We start from the raw sequence: 19,795 nt of genomic DNA on the forward strand, positions 1-19,795 counted from the left end.
TCAGGAAGGTCGTCTGGAAGGATGTCAGAAGGACGTCCGGTCTAATTAGCATATTATGCTTTTATTATTATAGATCCTTTGCATCAAAGAACTTTTTAGTGTTTCTTAACCATTTTTGAATCACAGGCCACTTTGAGAATCTGATAAAAACTGGCTTCTCTTCCCCCAAATAAATGTGCATGTACATAAAATTTTACATAGAACTTTGGGGGTTTCTAGAGCCCTTTTTCTTAAAATATAACAATAAACAATACCTCATGGTTGTAAAACCCTACACAGATTATTTGGTCTTTATAGCAACACGAAAAGTTAAGGTGAGTAAAGAATGCATTGTGTGCCTTATTTAATAAATTACCATTACTTTCAGGCTTTCGTGTCTGGAGAAAAAAAACAATGAGTGAGCTTTCCCTGGTTTGGGGTTCAGCCTTCTCTCAGAACCCTCTGTTTTTTTCTCCAGACCGTCAGGATGCCGAGGGGTCCTTCCTTGCTGGCTTTAGGCAGTGAAAGAGTTTCACCTCCCTCACCCTCCACATGCCCCTCTCCCCCACCCCTGCTTTCCAGGCAAGGCCAGCTCAAGCTCAGAAACCAGGCAGGTGTGGCTCCTGCCAGGACCTCACTGGGCATGGTGGGTGGACAGGTTCCCAAGGCTTGGGAGTCTTCCCTCTCAGGTGTGCGTGACCCAGGGTTGGCAGCCATGCCCAGTGTGGGGTGGAGGTTCTGGTGTGGCATGGGATGTGCACACACTGACCCGCACGCTGTCTCATAGATGTGTTTGGTCATTAAGCCTTTATTAACCACTCCTCATGGCCAGGTTCTGTGCTGAGGACACAAATGATTTAAGCCTCGATTTGCTCGGGATAGGGGGAGCCCACACTCTGGGCAGGAGTTATGAACTGGTTACAATACAGAACATAACTGCTGGAAGAATTAATAGTGGTGATGGCAAGAGTAACCTGCATTGGGCCCCTCCTCTGACCCTCATCACCACCCTTGGAGGTGGGCCTTGCAGCTCCTCCCTGGGGAGTTGAGGCCTAGAGACGGGTCACACAGCCCATGTGAGGCAAAACTGGGGTTCAAATGCAGGACTGCGTGATCCAGAGTGCTTTTCCACTACTGCCTACTGCCTGAGGGGTAAAAACAAAACAAAACAAAACAAAAAAAACGCCTTAGAAATTCCAAGGAGTGACCCCATCGGCTGGAGAAAGGGGAGGCTTCCTCAAAGAGGTGATGCCTGGGTGGGGTTCCATGGCCTCTTCTCCCCTCACCTCCAGGTAAAACCAGAGACCTGGGGAGACCAGGGTATGGTTTCTGTTTGTCCAACCATCAGGTGAGGGTGGTGGCAGGCCAGGCTCAGCCCTTCAGATGGGGCTGCCCATCTCTCTTAGGCAGGGACACTGCCCTTTGGCCAGTGGACTCAAGAAGCCCCTGTCACTGACAGGCCGGTCACCTTCCTGCTAACCCAGACACTTCACACCGAAGCTTCCAGGGACAGTGGACCATACATCTCCTTTTAGGGACATGGCATCTGGCTGGCCGCCACCCTTCCTCCCTCCCAGGCCAAACTGGTCCCTTCTCCGGCTGAGCCTGCATACTTTAGTGTAGGATGGGAGCGACACCTAGCGGGCCCTGCAAGAATTAGGCAGCTCACAGCCCAGTGTGGCTGTCACCACCTTCCAGGCACAGAGCCGGAATGTGGGAGGTCAGCTTGTTGGATGAGTATCTAGGAAGTGATGTGAGAAACTGGGGGCAGTTGGAGAGACTGGGACCTTGGCCTTTTCCAGCTTCTATCTACCTTCTCCCCTGCCCCCTGCCTGACCATACCTCCTAAAGTGTGGGCCCCTCAGAGCTTCCTTCCCTAACACCCCTTGCTTTGCTGTTGACAAAGTCCATCTACGTCCCACATGTCATTTCATCCCCACAAAAGCCTTGGGAGTTAGAGGAAGAGGATTGACACTCCTGTTGCAAGTGAAGAAGGGGCCTGGGGGACCGCAGCGTGCCCTGCCACCCCGCTAGCAGGTGGAGGTGCTGAGGTGCAAGCCTAGGCCTGTCTGGCAGGTGGCCCGTACTTGCTGGTGGGATTTCAGATGCCAAGAGGTTCAGGCATGTGGGCTGGGCAGTGGGCTGCCCTGGACTTGGTCCCCTCGTGCAATCGCTAACCCCGGTTTGTGTCCACAGCTCCTGTGCAGAGCGGGATGAGTGGCATGGCTGTCTGAGCAGAGCCCTCCCTGAGGACTATAAGGCCCAGGCTCTGGCTGCCTTCCACCACAGCGTGGAGGTGAGTGGAGGCCCTGGGACACCAGCCACACGCCTAGGAAGACTTGCAGCTCTTTGCATCATGGCACTGGCTCCTCCTCCTCCTCCCACCTCTCCTGCCATATTCCCACCGGCTCAGGGCAGTCACTGTGCAACCCCAACCTGGAGCACAGCACCTCCCATTGGCTGTTTCTAACCCAAAATCAGCTTCCTGGAGGATACAGGATGGGGAGGGGGAGGCTATAGAATTAGAATGCACCCTGCCCACCACACCCATCCAGCTGGTCTCCTGACCACACTGCTTGGCCCCATTCTGTTGCTCTAGATACGAGAGAGGTTGGGGGTCAGCCTGGGGGAGAGGCCCCCCACTCTGGTGCCTGTCACACATGTTATGATGTGCATGAACTGCGGCTGCGACTTCTCCCTCACCCTGAGGCGTCATCACTGCCACGCCTGTGGCAAGGTGAGTAATTACGTTGGGGGGGAATGTGTGCATGGGGCTGGCATGGGGTGGGGACTCAGGGGCATCCAGCAGTTGCTGCGTGCCAGCCCAGAGCGGGGAGTGTTCACACCAAGCCTGTGAGGTAGTTAATGCCCGTTTTACTGGTATCCTCAAACCATGGTGCCCAAGCCCAGGCCCCTTCCATAGCACCACCATGCTCCCTAAAGAAAATCATAGCATATGTGGTTATTGTCCTCATAAAAAAGAGTATCTGTTGTGGTTAAGGGCTCATCAGAAAAAGATATAAGCAGCTGTGCAGAACTCTATGCAGCTGCACTGGAAAGGCAGGGCGACCGGGCACCGTCCCTGAAGGAGGTGGAGCTGTAGGCAGAGGGGTGAGGATGCTGGCCCTAAACATGTGCTGAAATGAGAACCGCTCCGACATGCATCCCCAACTGGGCCCGCAGATCGTGTGCCGGAACTGTTCGAGAAACAAGTACCCTCTGAAGTACCTCAAGGACCGGATGGCCAAGGTCTGCGACGGCTGCTACGGGGAGCTAAAGAAGAGGGGCGGGGATGTCCCAGGCCTGATGAGAGGTAACCTGGGACCACCCTCACCTGTCTTCCAGGTGGCCCACGTGGCTTCTCCCTGGCCTGTGGTTGGTGCCTGAAACCCCTTTCCCGGGAGGCGCAGACAAAAGCAGCCCTCGAGGAGGAACTAGGGGTTTAAACTCACACCTGGGGCACCATTTCCCCAAATGCTGGTCCACAAAAAATTGATAGGTGCTCCCAGAAGAAGAGTTCTGTGGGCAGCTAAGTTTGGGAAGCACTGGGTCAGTGCCCCTCAGTGATGGGGATGGTAAGCGGAGAGCTCACATGTACTTTGCCACGGCAGCCTCTTTTCTTCTCCAGAGTGTTTTGTAGGCCTGTTTTCTGTGGGCCCCTTTGGGGATAAGGATTGTGAGACGGGTAACAGAGTTGAGGGTCAGGGAAGGGCTGAGGGCTCGCTGATAAAGGCGCCTGCGGAAGCTGAGCTGGCTCTGGAGAGACTGTGCTCAGGGGACGGGCTTTGCCCAAGCAGGGTTGGGCTGGAGGGAGAGCAAGTGTGGCCTGGGCCTAAACCCAGAGTTCTCTAGGGCACCGAACACAGCCCAGCCCCTGCCCCCTGGAGACCTGGAGAAGCCTTCCCTCCCTGCCCCCAGGGCCTTCATGTCAGCAGAAGGGAGTTAGTTGCCCATTTTTATGGGCTGGTTCCCACCATGGGAAGGACCGGGAGCTCTGATTTACAGGAATTGGCGTGCCTGTCCACGTGGACGCTTACCTCCCTTCCCCCGTAACTTGTCTTCGTTACAGAGAGGCCAGTGAGCATGAGCTTCCCTCTGTCCTCCCCCCGCTTCTCGAGCAGTTCCTTCTCGTCCGTCTTCCATAGCATCAACCCCTCGACCTTCAAGAAGCAGAAGAAAGTCCCTTCGGCCCTGACGGAGGTAAGGCAGGAGGGGCTACCTGCATGGACATCCTGGGATTTGGACGGTTCGTGGTCCTTCTCTGTGAACAGTGTCAGACCCCTTCCCCCTCCCTGACTGGGCTCTTTGGGACAAAGAGGACCCCTACTGGGAGACATTCTGTTTACAAGGACAGACTCACCTAACAAGGGAAGGGCCTGTCTCCTGGGCAGGACTGAGAAGATGCCTGCTTGGTGGCAGAGGGCAGGACTTAAAGTGGTTGTAGACGGTGTTAGGAGACATCTTTCACATCCTTCTCTCTGACTTTCTTGTCCAACTCTTTCTCTCTTTTCCTTTTTCTCTCTCCTGCCCCATACTGAGACCTAGCCCAAGAGTACTGCACAGACCACTGGGGCTTTTCCAGCTAAAGCAGCTACAGCGCTAGCTTAGGTCTCCCATAGCAGGCTCTGCCATCCTCTCACCCCGGGGGTCCCAGACAGGCTCAGGTTCCTCTGGAAGCTGCAGCTCTTTGCGGGAAACTCAGAATTGGCTAAACTCAATTCCATCCTGCAAATAGGACTAGACTTTATACGTCTAAATTCTAATCACAATCACAAACAAATGTATGCCCATGAATATACAAGCTGTTGGAAGAAGTGTGATTAGCTGTTTCCAATTTTTTTCATTAATGTTCATTAGCAAGTAGCAGGTGGCAAGGATTTAAAAGGGTTAGGGGATGAAAAATTTTAATAGGTGCAGTTCTATCCATTAACTTCATTCCTTTTGCATATTAAAAATCTTGGGATTAACACATACATGGTAAAAAAAATTTTTTTCAAAAAAGCATGAAAGAATATATGATGAAAGTAAGTCTCTCTCCCTCTCCGAACTCCTTCAGTCCTACCCATCCCAGGGGTAACCACCATCAAATCTCTCATGGATCCTTCCAGAAATTTTAATGCATCTGCATAATGAATATGTACAATTATAGATGCTCTTTTTTACCCAAAAGATAACATATTATACTGAATCTTCATTTAATTTCTCTTAGATATTATTTCTCATTTGCTCAGCCATATAAATCCCATCACTTATTTAACTAGTCCCTTTCCATAAAACCAGGAAAGTTCACCCTGTTACTTCTCCCACTGTGCTGGTGGTCTGCATGAGTGAGTCAAGCTCATAGAACCCGAGTGTTCCATGGGGGCAGAGTTTGAGAACCAATGCTCTTACCCTTCTAGTATCAGGCTGCTCTGATCCTGTTGCCACATGGTTCTGACCTAGCCAGCCCCTTGCTAATTTTCGCCCAAAGCGACAACCTTTTTATTATCCAGCAAAACCCGCACTCAGTGGGATCAGCAGTAGCCCCAGGAGAAATGTGCCCCCGTCTCCTGCTGTGCTCTCCCCTCCCCCCACCTCACCAGCAAGACCTGTTCCCCATGAGAAAGTCTACAGAAAGCTCCCTGTCATGTTCTGTCCACACTGCCTTTCTCTCTGTGAGATGTTTCAGCACAGCAAGTGTGTGTGTGTGTGTGGGGGGAGCGGAGGGGGGGGGCGATGCGGGATGGGGAGCCCATATCTGTTATAGAAGTCCTGGACTGTGGTGGGCAGGTTTCCTTCCTGTGCTTCTCCAAACAGCCAGAACTGGTTGTGGCTTCCATGCCCTACACTGGCGGTCCATGAGGTCCAAAAGGTTGGCGACTGCTGCCCTACACTGAAGTTTGTTGACCTCTGGAGTATTTGCTGAGAGATTCGACTTCTCACTCTCTTCAACTAAATAGGGATTTGACCTTTGGTGGACCTCTCCATGCCTCTGAGCCTCAGTTTCCCCATCTGTAAAATGAGAAAGTCAAATGAAATTATTTCTTAACCTGGCCACATTCCTCTAATAGTAAGATTACTATTTGTGGAGCAGTTACTATGGGTCAGACAGACACTGTAGGTCATCTGTTTTATGTCATTTAATTTCAATTTAACTAGTAAGGAAACTGAGACTTAGAGGAAGTAAGTGAATTGCACAGCATCAAGCACCTGGACTGGAACCCTAGATTGGAATTACTCCAAGCCTGTGTTCTTTTTTTTTTTAAAAAAAGCCTGTGTTCTTAACCCCACATAAAGCCTGCCCGACAGACGACTAATAAGAACGGGAGGAGCTAACACGTCCCATTAGGAAAGAGATGATAAAACGTTTAGGTAAACAATACAAAGAGGATCCCTCCTTAAATACAAGAAATCAATAAGCTGAAAACGGTAAGAATCAGTTTTAGAAGGAAGAAAACCTTTCCTCTAGGTATCAGTTTTGTAATGTGCGGGTTTGGCGCTTGGGGAGAAGGACCAGGAATCTGAAACACCACTAGAGGGCAGCACTCCTGAAGGCAGTTTTTGATTCTTGGGTCTTCTCAGTATAAAGACTGTGTTTCAAACCAAGGTACTAGTTTGCTGCCTTTGAGGTGCTGGATGGATCCTGAGACCTCATCCATGTCTCAGACTCCAAAGCAGAATAAACCATGTGCTCACTGTTTTGCATGTCATTTTGGCTGTCTGAACGGTGCCCACCACCACCTGGTGCCGACCACTGTGCTTCCCTTCCACCAGGTGGCTGCCTCCGGAGCGGGCTCCGCCATCAGTGGCTATCTCAGCCGGTGTAAGAAAGGCAAGAGGCACTGGAAGAAGCTCTGGTTTGTCATCAAAGGCAAAGTGCTCTACACCTACATGGCCAGTGAGGTAGTGGTGGTTCGCGCTTCCTCTTCTCCCTCCTGTGAAGGCTGGAAGGTTAAGCTCAAGCCTGAGAACGTCCATGTGGGGGGTGCACCACACCCTGTCACCTCAGGGCAGTGTGAGGCCTGAATGCTGGTCCCGATTCCCATGTCAGACAAGTCTTTGCTGAGCAATGCCATGTGCTGAGCATTGCTGTGGACACACAACTGCGTGTCCATCCCAGATCTAAGGAATTTGCCATCTCTGTGTGGAGGGAGATAAGGCAGTACAGCAGGCAGACCTGTGCACCAAAGTATTTGAATGTCACAGGCCCGGCATCCTGTACGAGCCCAGCACTCTGTAAGAGAAAGCGGCTTTCTGTTCTCCATTTGGTTTAGGACCAAATTCAACGGGTTGACGGAAACTACCACACTCTTTGTGCATTTCTTTTTAACAGGGAACTGCACTGCCTCATAGTAACTCTTCTGTTAAGTAAAACTTGTTTATATTTTTATAGAACATCTTACATTTACATCTTCTAAAATAAAGGAGAGAGGGCCTTGGAAACCAAGCCTCCTTCCGGAGTGGATAGGTACGGGCTGTGTTTCTGCAGCAGGAGGCTGTCTGGTCCTGACCCACGCTGAACTGTAGGCTAACGGGAAAGATTCCCATGTCCAGGCCCCACCATCTGGTGGCTTCCACAGGCTAAATAAATCCGCTTTGAAAATGGGACTTAAATGCATTCTGCCCAGCTGCAGAGGGTGGGTGTCTCACCCCATGAGGATGTGCACAGAGCACAGGGCTGGCCCCTTCCCCTGACCACAGATGCAGATGCCGGTGAGTGAGCAAAAGCAACTTCCTTCTTCAGGACCTAAAGCTTCCCTCACAAAGGACCCTCGGCCTTGACGGCTGCTGTCAACACTGTCCTCCAGTGTTCCAGAGGCAAGCAGGGACACAGACATACAGAGGGGACTCACTGGGCCTGAGTGACTTGGGTGCTATGTGAATTGGGCACTCCTCGAGGGGGTCTTTCACTTGCATGTCCACAGATGCGGCTTTCTATGCTGGGGAGAATTTTGATCTTTCCAGGACAAACTCAAAGGTGATGTACTATCCTCTGCAGCCCAGGGCAGCATCTACCTGAGCAGGCATTCCATAGGACACCACAGGGGTTCTCTGGAAACAGGGTTCGAGGGAACCCCGGGTAGGCAGTGAGTGGGACTTCCTCACAGTCATACTTCTGAGAATCGCTCATATACGAGGCCATGTTATGGGTCTCTTAAGACGTGGAGATTTCCCAAGCTGGGTGGACCATAGGCCATTCCTCATAGAGCATCACATAGTAGTGTTGTTGCACAGTACACATGTTGGGAAGAAATGCTGGCTTAGATGAGCAAAGGGTAGTGATAATTAAATAACCACCAAAGAGAAGGTGAGTTCTATCTGAAAATGGAAAACCCAAAGTCTTTAGGTTCTGAGCAACAGTTGTCATGGAAGTAACAGCATAAGTTGGCTTTAAAAGATGAATTTAAATATGCTTCAAATATAGATTCTTCCAGAGAGGAACTTGTATAATTTCTCAAGGACCATATTCTAGTGATAGGACCAGCTTTAAATTCCATCAAAGAAAAAAGGTTTGATAATGTGGATCACTGAGTATACTACTGTGAACACGTCATATACCCTGAACTGACCAAAGTTAATGAAACTTACTATTCAGTGATAGTCCTGGGAGAAAGTGACTTCATTAATATAAAGGCATCTTTTTTCTAACACTTTATTATTTAGTTATTATATTTATTATTTATCAATATAAAAAATTTCAAACATAAGTAGTGAAAGAATTTTCAGTGAACTGTCATAAATCCATGAACTAGATTATACAATTAACATTTTACTGTACTTCTTTGATCAAATATCTGTTTATTCATTCATCCCTCTTCCTTTTTATTTTTTGATGCTTTTCAAAATGTTCTTCCCCCTATTTGTTTTTTTCTTTTGAGGTACAATTTACATATGATGAAGTACACAAATAGGATACTGTTTTATAGGTTTATGCATCCACCTATAAATCCCCACCTCATCCCTGTCCCAGAGGCAACACACTATCTGATTTTTTTCCACCATTGATACGTTTTGCCTCCTTTAGCTCTTCATATAAATGGAATCACGGTGATGTCTTCCACTCAGCCCGATGTTTTTGAGATTCAGTCATGTCGCATATAGCAATAGGTCATTCCTTTTTTTGGCCAAAGTAGTCTTCCATTTTGTGAATATACCAGTTTGTTTATCCATTCACCAGTTGAAGGACATTTAGGTTGTAGCCACTTTAAACTTTTACATACAGGTTTTTGTGTGAAAATAGGTTTTTATTTCACCTTGGATAAATACCTAGGCTTGGAATTCTTTTTTTTTTTTTTAATATATTTTTTATTGATTTTTTACAGAGAGGAAGGGAGAGAGATAGTTAGAAACATCAATGCGAGAGAAACATCAATCAGCTGCCTCCTGCACACCTCCTACTGGGGATGTGCCCCCAACCCAGGTACATGCCCTTGACTGGAATCGAACCTGGGACCTTTCAGTCCGCAGGCCTAAGCTCTAGCCACCGAGCTAAACTGGTTAGGGCTAGGCTTGAATTCTTGGATCATAGAAACTTAGGTGTTTGTGGTTTATAAGAAACAACCAGACCTTCTCCAAAATGCTGTACCAGTTTTCACTCCCCTCAACAATGTATGCAAATATGGGAGTTCTGGTTGCTACACACGTTGGTATTATCAGTTTCTAACTTTGGCCATTCCTGTGAAGGTATAGTATCTCACTGTGGTTTTAATTTATATTCTCCTAACGACTGATATTTTTCATGTGCTCATTGGCCATTTGTATATTTCACTTTGAGAAGTGCCTGTTTAGATCTCTTGCTCATTTTCTAAAGTAGGTTGTCTTCTTGTTCTTGAGTTATAGTTCTTAATATATCTTGGATACCAGTCTTTTGTCAGAGAAATGTTTTATGAATATCCTCTCTGTGGCTTGCCTGTTCATTTTTTGAATGAATGAATCTTTTGGTGAACAGAATTTTCTATCTTCAGTAAAATCTATATTTTCCTTTATGGCTATTGCTTTCTGTCCTAAGAAACCTTTGTCTATTGAAAGTAACAGTTATTCCCCTGTATTTTCTTCTGAAAACATTACTGTTTTAGCTTTTACATTTAGGTCTATTTCACATTAATTTTTGTGTATGGTGTGATATAGGGGTTGATGTTCATTTTTTCCCATATAGATATTCAGCTGTTCCAGCACCATTTGTTGAAAAGATTTTCCTTTCCCTTTTGGATTATTTGGATGTCTTTGTCACATATCAAATAACAGAATAAATGTGGGTCTACTTCTGGGTTCTCTATTCTGTTTCACAGATATATTTACCAATCCTTATGCCAATACCATGCTGTCTTAATTACTATAACTTTAGAGTAAGCCTTGAAGTCAGGTTGTGTCAGTCTTCCAACTTTGTTCTTTTTAAAGAATGTTTTGGGTATCTAGGTATTTTGTGTTTCCATATAAACTTTTCAATTTCTATTTTAAAAAGCATGCTGAGATTATGAGAGAGATTGAATCTATAGATTAATTTGGGGAGAACTGGCATCTTAACAATATTGGCATCTTACAACTCATGAACATGGTATTAATTCTTATTTAGTTCTTTAACTTCTCTTTTAATGCTTTGTTTTTATTATAGGGGACTTAGAGTTCTTACATTTCTGTTAACTTTATACCTAAGTATTTTATTTTTTTGGATGCAATTTTGAATATAGTTTATTTTCTAGTTGTAAATAAATTTTTTAATGACTATCCTTACTAAATTCATTATTAGTTATAGTTGTTTTGTAATCATTCGTGTCTTTGTAAGTGCAGATAGTTTTACTTCTTCCTTTCTGATCTTTTAGTGTTTTTTCCTGCCTTAATACAATGGCTAGGACCTACACAACAGTGTTGACTTTCATTGATAAGAGTGAACGCCCTCTTGCCTTGTTCCCCGTCTTAGGGGAAAAACATGCTACGTATGTCACTATTAAATATGATGTTAGCTATAGGTATTTCATAGGTTCACTTTGTCAGATTAAGGAAGTTCCCTTCTACTGCTAGCTTTTGCTGACGTGTTTGTGTTTTTTTGTTTGTTTTTTATCATGAATGGATGTTGAATTTTGTCAAATGAGTTTTCTGATCTAGCAATCTTTGAAAATTGATTGCCCTTTGCACACAAAATCTCCTCCCCTCCCTTCTCCTCCCACAACCATTCTAATGTGCTTAATTATATCTCATTTATATGTGGTTTAATAAAATTGCATTATGAACATGTATTTTTACATAAATGTGTGTATATAAAAATATCTTTATATATTAAAGCTCTTTCTTTTTCCACCAAGCACTATGATTTTAAGGTCCATCTAAGTTCTCTGGGTACATCTCATTGCATGGTTAGCACCTTTATAGCATAGATGCCCTGGGTGCTCTATCCTGAAGCCCTGTGAATGAGGGCATGGGGCAATGAGTACAGAATGTTATCAGAAGTAACTCGAGAAAACTAGGTGAATCATTAATTGAATCAGCGGAAAGGGGGTTAGAAGGTGATCATGAGTCCAGATTCTGGCTCTGCCCTTTACCTGCTGTGTGACCTTTGGAAGTTATTTACCATCTCTGAGACTCAGTTTCTTCTTAGAATGGAGGTGACATTTTCTATGATTGCTGCAAAGATTAAACAAGATAATGTGAAGGCGAAAATGCCTGGGTCCTAATAGGCTGTCACAAAATGATGTTTCTTTTCCTCCTTATGTCTGATCTTGGCAAGAAGTGGGAGTAAAAAGTATGTGTGCAGTTATTTCACTGTGTCCAAGGCATGTCCCAACAGAAAGGCTCATCATGCACCTCAGATTGGAGGTGTCAGTGAACGCTAAGCTGTTAACTGTGTATAGTGCCATATTTAATACCAGTTTTTCCTTCTGTCCTCTGCAGGACACAGTGGCCATGGAGAGTATGCCCCTGCTAGGGTTCACCATTGCCCCAGAAAAGGAGGAGGGCAGCAGCGAAGTAGGACCTGTTTTTCACCTTTACCACAAGAAAACCTTATTTTATAGCTTCAAAGCAGAGGATACCAATTCAGCTCAGAGGTACCAAAATAACTTAGTCATGTGTTTCCTTGCCTCTCATTCAGAAGAAAACAAGTTATTACCTAGGATTTTGGTTTCTGTTCTCCTCCAGCCGTCCTATCCTATCAAGTCCCTTTGGGCCACAGCAGAGCATCGGAACTGCCTGTTCTTAGTTGTGAGATTTTATTTTATTTTTTTTTATAATCCTCACGAGGATATTTTTCCTGTTGATTTTCAGAGAGTGGAAAAAATATACCATTGATTTTCAGAGAGTGGAAGGGAGGGAGGGAGGGACTAAGTGTGAGAAAGAGAAAGAGAGAAACATCAATGTGAGAGGGACACATAGATTGGTTGCCTCCCACACAAGTCCAATTGGAGTGGGGCCAGGGAATCAAACCCTTTGGGCCACAAGCCAACACTAACCACTGAGTAACAACAGCCAGGGCAGTTGTGCGATTTTTAAAGATTATTATGATTTATTCGTACAGGCATGCATTGATTCAGCAAACCTTTGTACTGTGTTCCAGGCCTTTTGCTAAATGCTGGGAAAACAAATAAATATGAATATGACATGGTCCCTAACCTTAGGCTAATACTAATAGAGTCTAGTCACTTAGAGTCACGACACCAAGTGTCTCCTCTTTTGTTTTTCAGGTGGATCGAGGCCATGGAAGATGCAAGTGTGTTATAGCAGTTACCAAGCATGTGGACTCAGAATAAACTCTTAGGTTGATATGTGGACCCATCCAGAAGCCAATCCGTGTCGCTGCTCATCTGCACACACATTGGATTCAGCATGGGGGCCTGACCTTTTCTGCTGGAACCCCCTCGCGCACACCTTCACAAGTGGAGCCCTTAAGGGATATTTATGGACAGTTCCTTTTCTGTCTTCCCATTTGCCACCCTGTTCCACCCCAGCATAGACTATTTCCTTACCCAGTAGTGAGTAAAAATTCAGTAACTTGAAGACATGGAAACACATAGAAAAGTACATTTTAGAAATGCAGGCTTTTTATTAGAAACAAGCTTTTTCAATTTTTATTCCTAGTAAACATTGTCACCATTCATATTGTTGATTTCGGTGCCTCAGGTGAAACAAGAAACAACCAGTAAATAACAACTACTCTCATCAAAAGCACTTTATTGTTTTACTGAGCTACAACCTCCAGTTTTATGTTTCCAAGTGATTTACTTAAGTAAATAGCAGATGGAGTTCTGTGGACTAATTCGCCACCAGTACGCAACAAGGGTGTACGGAAAATTGACTTGTGCAAACCTGGCTGTGGCGACACTCGGAGGGAAGGGTCCTCCTTACCGCGGACGGTGCATGTCACTGGATAGGAAGGCGAAGATTTCCTCCTCCATTTGATCCTGTGACCTGTATACTGACACAATGACTTAGTAAAGGATGGACTCCCTACTTCCCACAGCATCCTCATCACTGCACCAGTGCTGGAAGCTCAGCTGCTGGCAGATTCGGCCCTTGCCCCGGAGGTCACTGCAAACCCTCCAAAGAGACAGGGTCTGCTTTAATTTATTGTGTGCCTTCCTGAATTTTACCCCACACGAGCTGACAGTGTTATGTTTATGAAAACCTGTTCTTATTTCGACACGGTAATCCTTTCTGTATTACTGAAACCTTGAGAGAGAGAAAAAGAGAAAATAAGATATGAGCAGCAGATGAATGCGTGGTCTTGGCCAATGGCTCTGGACAGTGAGGGAGCACAGAAGTAGTGGCTTGAAGATATTCTCTAGGTGCCTGGGGCTCAGTCACCTCCCACTGATGACTGCTGCTCATTATGCGGGAAGCATTTTTACATAAAGCAAATTGGGGGGTGGGGAAATGGGTGGTATTTCTTGTTGTTCTCATCAAAATAAAAAGCGCATATCACTTTCTGATGTCCTATCCCCATCCTCCTGCTGCCTGTCCCCTAAAAAAAAAGGCATTTGCTGACAAACCTTTTGTAAAAAGCACCATCACAAGGAGTTATTAACAGTAAATATTTTCAGGGGAATTTTTTTTTCTAGTTGACAATTATTTTAAAAATATTTGCATTAAATATTTAAAGATTGTAACTGATTAGACAGGTCTTTTTATTAAATTTTCAGAGCCTAATTCCAGTGCAATCATTTTCATCTTCAGACACTTGAATGGGCCTTTTAGACCCTCTGAGTTTTTTTAAAAAAACACAGCAGGACTTCAGCACCAGGCAGTGGACGTTTCACCAACCTGCGTGTACCACCACCCACTGTCAGCTTCTGGTAGAATTGTGTCTGGAAGTCATTTGAAGGCTTTTTATTTTTTTTAACCATATAATATCCTATTTCTGATACTCTGTAAAGCAGAGGCAATAGGGCTTTTATTTCTCATTGAATAGTTGCCTTAATAAAAAAAAACACCCGGGCAACAGATCAAATACACTCAATGGGTTTTGTAGAAGGAAGTGGCAGGGGCCACCAAGCTCCTCCCTAGCTCATGTGTGATTGGACAAGGACACGCCTGTTTTTACCTGTCCCTCCCATGGTTCTTTGTATACTCATTTAAGCCAGTTTCTCCTAGTCAACTTTACTCCTTGTCCCTTCCCTTTCTCTTCCTCTAGTCCATTTTACATGTCTGTGTCACTTGGCTTCCCTTGGGACCTGCCCAAATGAAGCTGCACAGGTGGCCTGAGGGTGCTCCTTCCCACTGGGAATGGGAGGCTGGAGAAATGGACAGCTTTACCACCACGGGAAGTAATGTTGCCTGAGACCCCCCACGGTGTCTGCTTTGCTCCCTGCTTTCTGGGCACAAAACAGCCCCTTCACTGGGTACATCCAGCAAAGGCTGTTACTTGAGAGGAAGCACAGTATTCTGCCAAGCTGTGGCTCAGAAATGGGAACTCGGCCCTGAACAAGTGACTCACTACAGAAGCTCTCAGGTTTGGTGTTTTCATTGGTCACATAGAAGACAATTCCAGCTTCCCAGAGTGTTCAGGGGATCAAGTGTAAACTGAATGTTTGTGAAAGTGGACAGAAGACCATAAACCTGTGGCATGGCATTGTTACACAAAGTGAAAATGTAGTGGTGGGACCTCCTCTGTGACAATACAATACAAAATGAAGACAGCCCTAGCCCGTTTGCTCAGTGGATAGAGCGTCGGCCTGCGAACTGAAAGGTCCCAGGTTCAATTCCGGTCAAGGGCACATGACCAGGTTGTGGGCTCAATCCCCAGTGGGAGGGCTTGCAGGAGGCAGCCAATCAATGATTCTCTCTCATCATTGATGTTTCTCTCTCTCCCTCTTCCTTTCTCTCTGAAATCAATAAAAATATATTTTAAAAAATGAAGACAATATGCAAAAAAGACCCTCCTTCTTATCCATGAAAACGGCAAGAAAGAGCCCTGGCTGGGTGGCTCAGTTGGTTAGAGCATCATCCTGTACACTAAAAGGTTGCAGGTTTGATTCCAGTCAGGGCACATACCTATGCAGTCAGGTACAATCCTGGGGCACATATGCCAGGCAACCAATTGATGTTTCTCTCTCACATTAATGTGTTTATTTCTCCCCTTCCCCGCTTCCTCTCAAAAAAATCAGTAAGAAGAAATCCGTGGGTGAGGATTAAAAAAAAAGAAAATGGTAAGAAAGAGAAACCTGGCCTGGAGAAGGCCTGGTGTGGATAGCATGAACTCCTTTCTTCATCGGGTCTTTTCTTCCGTTTTGCTTTTAGTGACCTCTCCTTGAGCTCTTCACATGAGGATCAGGAAAACACAGACTCCTGCAGAGTTGGCCTCTGCTTCTCAGAATCAGTAAAATTTTATAAAACTCAAGGTTTTACTGAAAGCTGGCAGCACTAACATTATAGTGGCTTACCACCTTCCCTGCAGACTGAATGTGTCTTTCCAGCCTGAATTAGTAGGAAGAATTCTGTTCATTATTACTAATACAAAACACCCAAGAAACACAGTAGTGTCCAAGGATTCTGAATTCCTGGGTCCTAGTAATATTTCTTTTACATATCAAAAATACGTTCTGAATTGTTCTGGCCAGGCTGGCAGGCGGCCTGACCACTCATTCTCCCTTGGATGCAGCCTAGTCCTGTGTGCAAGTGTGGAGTGAGGGGCTGATGCTCATGTTGACCTTGGGGCATGCACCATGGAAGCCAGTGTGGAGGACCTGAGAGCTCTGCTAAGGCCACTGAAGGATAATATGGTTAAAGTCTTTTCTGCATCTACTTCAGTCTTTCATTTGATTGACAATGTAAATGTCACCGCTGAACACTGAATCCCTAAATGGAGCCTGAGGTGAACTGGGCTAGGAGTGGTAGGACCAGGCTGGAGCCCAAGGCTGGAGCCCAAGTTTTTTTCTGCTACAGGGCAAAGTAACAACATGCTGGAAGATTCTGTGAGTTGATTTGGCCTGTGATTTGCAGCTTCTGTGATCAGGTAAGCTTCTGTGCTTCCTTGCATTAATGGTCAGTTGTCTATTTTCAAGAGCAAGTAAAAGGAAACCAACCTCATGCTAATTTAAACAATTACAAAACTAGCTCAGTAAGAGGAGGTACCAAAGCAGGGCAGGTTCAGGGTTAGAGAGTATCCCCAAAAATCAAGCTCTTTGGGTTTCTCTGACCTTCCCATTGTGAGCTTGATTCCTGGGCTGGTTCTCAAGAGTCTGACTGGTGACTGCTACTGATGGTTGGGGCTACAGGCTTGTCTTTTCACAGCCACCATAAAGGGAGAGCTTAGATCCCTGGAGCTAGCTTTTTCTTAGGCCCTATAAGCTGCTTCAGGACCACACTTATGCCAGCCCGGCCCTCTGCTGAGAGAGTCACTATCTAATTCCACCCTATACAAACAAGTGACTGGCAGGAGTCAGGAAGTTTTTTTCTGGAAAAAACAAGAACTAGAAGAGGAACAGGCCCCCACCCCAACACACACACAATCTGGATTCAGCTTTTAGACATGGGCTCCTGTTTCCTGCCTGTCAAATTCCCTCTCCATGACAGATAAAAATTTGTCCTTTAGATTACCTGCCAGACCCCCGCTCCCACACTGTCCTCACCTTAGGAATCTGAGTTTTCATTTCAGCCCTAAGCAATGCAGAACCTTCAAAGAACTGTAAAATTGAAGGGGGTTCAGCATGGCTCTTTTTCAGAATACTCAAGCAGAAGAAAGGAAGAGAGAGGGCAGGACAGAGGAAGGGAAGAAGGAAGCGGTGTGGAGGCAGCTGGTCCACCTCTGACTGGTTAGGAAACCATTGCAGTGGGACAGATAAAACCTAAACTAAGGAACAGTGGGGGAGGGGCCAGATGTGAGCAGAGAACCTAGAGCAGTGATGGGCAACCTTTTGAGCTTGGTGTGTCAAACTTCGCCAAAAAACTGAGCATAACTCGGGTAGTGTGTCACTTTGAGGAAAAAACTACAAGACTAGTCGCAAATGTTTCATCCTCAGGAGCAGCAAATGTTTCCTCCTCGGCATGAGGCCACGTGTCATCAGAAATGGCTACGCTTGTCAGTAGGTTCGCCATCACTGACCTAGAGGTTTTGGTGTTAGACACTCAGTTCTGACAGTGTGCCCAGAGCACCCTGAAGGTCAAAAGCCACAGGATACCATCCCATCTCTCCCCACCCAAGGTGAAGGACAGAATCCAAAGCAAGGCGCAGAAAGGGGCTTTTCCAAGGAACCTTTAGCTTCAAGGTACATGTCCTGACCTGTAGTGAATAGGCTGTGAGGTTGAAATAATCTCATGAAAAAACTCAAGGAATGCCACTTGTAGACTTTGTGAGTGAAAGGCCTTTAAAAAACATTAAGTCTTTACACCAGGATATATTAATGCAGAGGCCTGAGAAGTCTTAACTCTTAAGAATACCTGTCTCTGGTATTGGAAGATCCAGCAGTTAATTGGTTACTGATGATAGTTAGGTAGAGTGATTTTTTTTATGTATGTTGTTATTAAAGGCTGACTACCCACTTTGAATGATTTTCCTAAGAGATAAATAGTAAATGACTTAATGTTTCTCATTAGAGAACAGTATCTTAGAAGACATTTTAATGAATTAAGAAATTAATGTGAGCTAAGTATATATTGTACTACTCAGCAAATGATAGTATGTTTGAGTTTTTCAAAAACAATTTCTTAAAACAGTTATGATATCCTAAGAGCCTTTAAATTTTTAAAAATTGGTAGTGATCTGGTTTACTTGGCATCCAGGACCTTGGAGATTTTCAAAGGATATAATTTTTTCATTTAGATAGTCATAGCTTGAATTATATAGGTTGAACCTCCTAAAATTCTTTCTGAAGGTGATGATTATTCTTAAAACTAATTTGATAAATGCTAGTACTGAAAGTTTTGCCTGTACTTGCTATGTAAATATGTATGCCTATCATTTCCTTTGTTCCTTATTATACTGTTCCTTTGTAAACAAAATGTAAAAATAAAGGTACTTCTGTAACTTGAAAAATAAACCAAAAAAATCCGCCCATCAGAGGAACCGTTCCCTTTGACCATCACATAATCTTCCATAAAAATTATTTAGATCCTTTTTTGTTATGAAGCAAAAGGGTAATGCCATCTGTAGATCCTCATTTAATTGGCAGCATGTTTCAAGTGGGTATTTTGAAACATGAAAAGGTTTGGCCTATACAGCAAGAATTCAAGTTACTCAATTTCATTTTATGTCAAATAAAGAAGTGACTCTTTACAAAAATAATAAATAGCCCTAGCTGGTTTGGCTTAGTGGATAGAGTGTCCCCTGTGGACTGAAGGATCCTGGGTTCAATTCTGGTCAAGGGCACGTACCTTGGTTGCAGGCTTCTCCCCAGCCTGGGCCCTGAAGGCATGTGTTTCTCACACATCAATATTCCTGTCTTTCCCTCTAAAAACCAATGGAAAAATACCCTCGGGTGAGGATTAAAAATAGACAGACAGATAGAACCTCCTTCTGAGCAATCCATATCATACACCAGGGGATCGAGGACAGGTGCATATTTTGAGAATTTAATTTTACATCATGCTTCAAGATATTTGAACCAAGTTACAACTTGGAAAGAATACCTTTTCAAGGACCAGGAAACCCCAGGTCAGAAGCTAAAGGGACATGACTTCCAGTAAAAGTCATGCTGGGTAAGGCTCTGGTACTCTTTTGTTCCTGTGTCTCACCGCCCCCAGGACCAGTTCACCACAGGGTCAGTCTTTCCCTTTTCTCTTCCTGGGAAAAATAAGGGCCAGTTTTATAGAAATTAAGATCTAAGTAGCCTTCTACTGTGAAAGAGCCTGACTTTTAACTGAATCGTGGAAGTGGGTAGAAAAAGAGTTTTCTTCCTCTCAAAGTTCTCAAGGACAGAAGAGAGGAAATAAGCAGAAATAACTATTAATAAATGTTCCACCACTTGCTAGCCATGTGACTTAGGAGAAGTCATTCTGCCTCTATTTAATTTGTTGTTGTTAATTCTCACCAAAGGATATTATTTATTTATTTATTTATTTTAGAGAGGGTGCAAGGGAGAAGAGACACAGAGAGAAACATCAATGTGAGAGAGAGACATTGATTGCCTCCAGCACGCCACTAGGGCCAGTGATCGAGCCTGCAACCGAGGTATGTGCCCTTGACCGGAATCAAACCTGGGACCCTTTAGTCCATGGTCCGATGTTCTACCCTCTGAACCAAACCAGCTAGGGCCTCTGCCTCTGTTTAAGATCTCAGCTTCTTAAGCTCTAAAAGCAAGGTAATATAATTATTTTGAAAATTAAACATGATAATATGTAAGTGTAAGGAACATGCAATCTGGTATTCTGTAATTACATCAGTTCACATTCCACATTCTTAACAAGTAAGGCT

The 19,795-nt window shown here is 44.9% G+C and overlaps 1 protein-coding gene across 1 annotated transcript in view; it reads left to right on the plus strand.

Moving 5' to 3' along the window:
* Positions 1–13,187, plus strand: part of FGD5 (FYVE, RhoGEF and PH domain containing 5) — a 105,341-nt gene extending 92,154 nt beyond the window's left edge. Inside the window, exons 14-20 of the mRNA XM_008152393.3 lie at positions 2,176–2,275; positions 2,579–2,716; positions 3,163–3,292; positions 4,049–4,179; positions 6,733–6,861; positions 11,845–11,999; positions 12,633–13,187. Of these exons, the coding sequence (XP_008150615.3) occupies positions 2,176–2,275; positions 2,579–2,716; positions 3,163–3,292; positions 4,049–4,179; positions 6,733–6,861; positions 11,845–11,999; positions 12,633–12,669 (820 nt within the window). The 3' untranslated portion in view covers positions 12,670–13,187. The remainder of the gene's footprint in view (positions 1–2,175; positions 2,276–2,578; positions 2,717–3,162; positions 3,293–4,048; positions 4,180–6,732; positions 6,862–11,844; positions 12,000–12,632) is intronic.
* The last annotated feature ends 6,608 nt before the right edge of the window (positions 13,188–19,795 follow it).

This window comes from Eptesicus fuscus, chromosome 18 (assembly GCF_027574615.1).
Source record: "Eptesicus fuscus isolate TK198812 chromosome 18, DD_ASM_mEF_20220401, whole genome shotgun sequence".
Taxonomy (NCBI): Eukaryota; Metazoa; Chordata; class Mammalia; order Chiroptera; family Vespertilionidae; genus Eptesicus; species Eptesicus fuscus.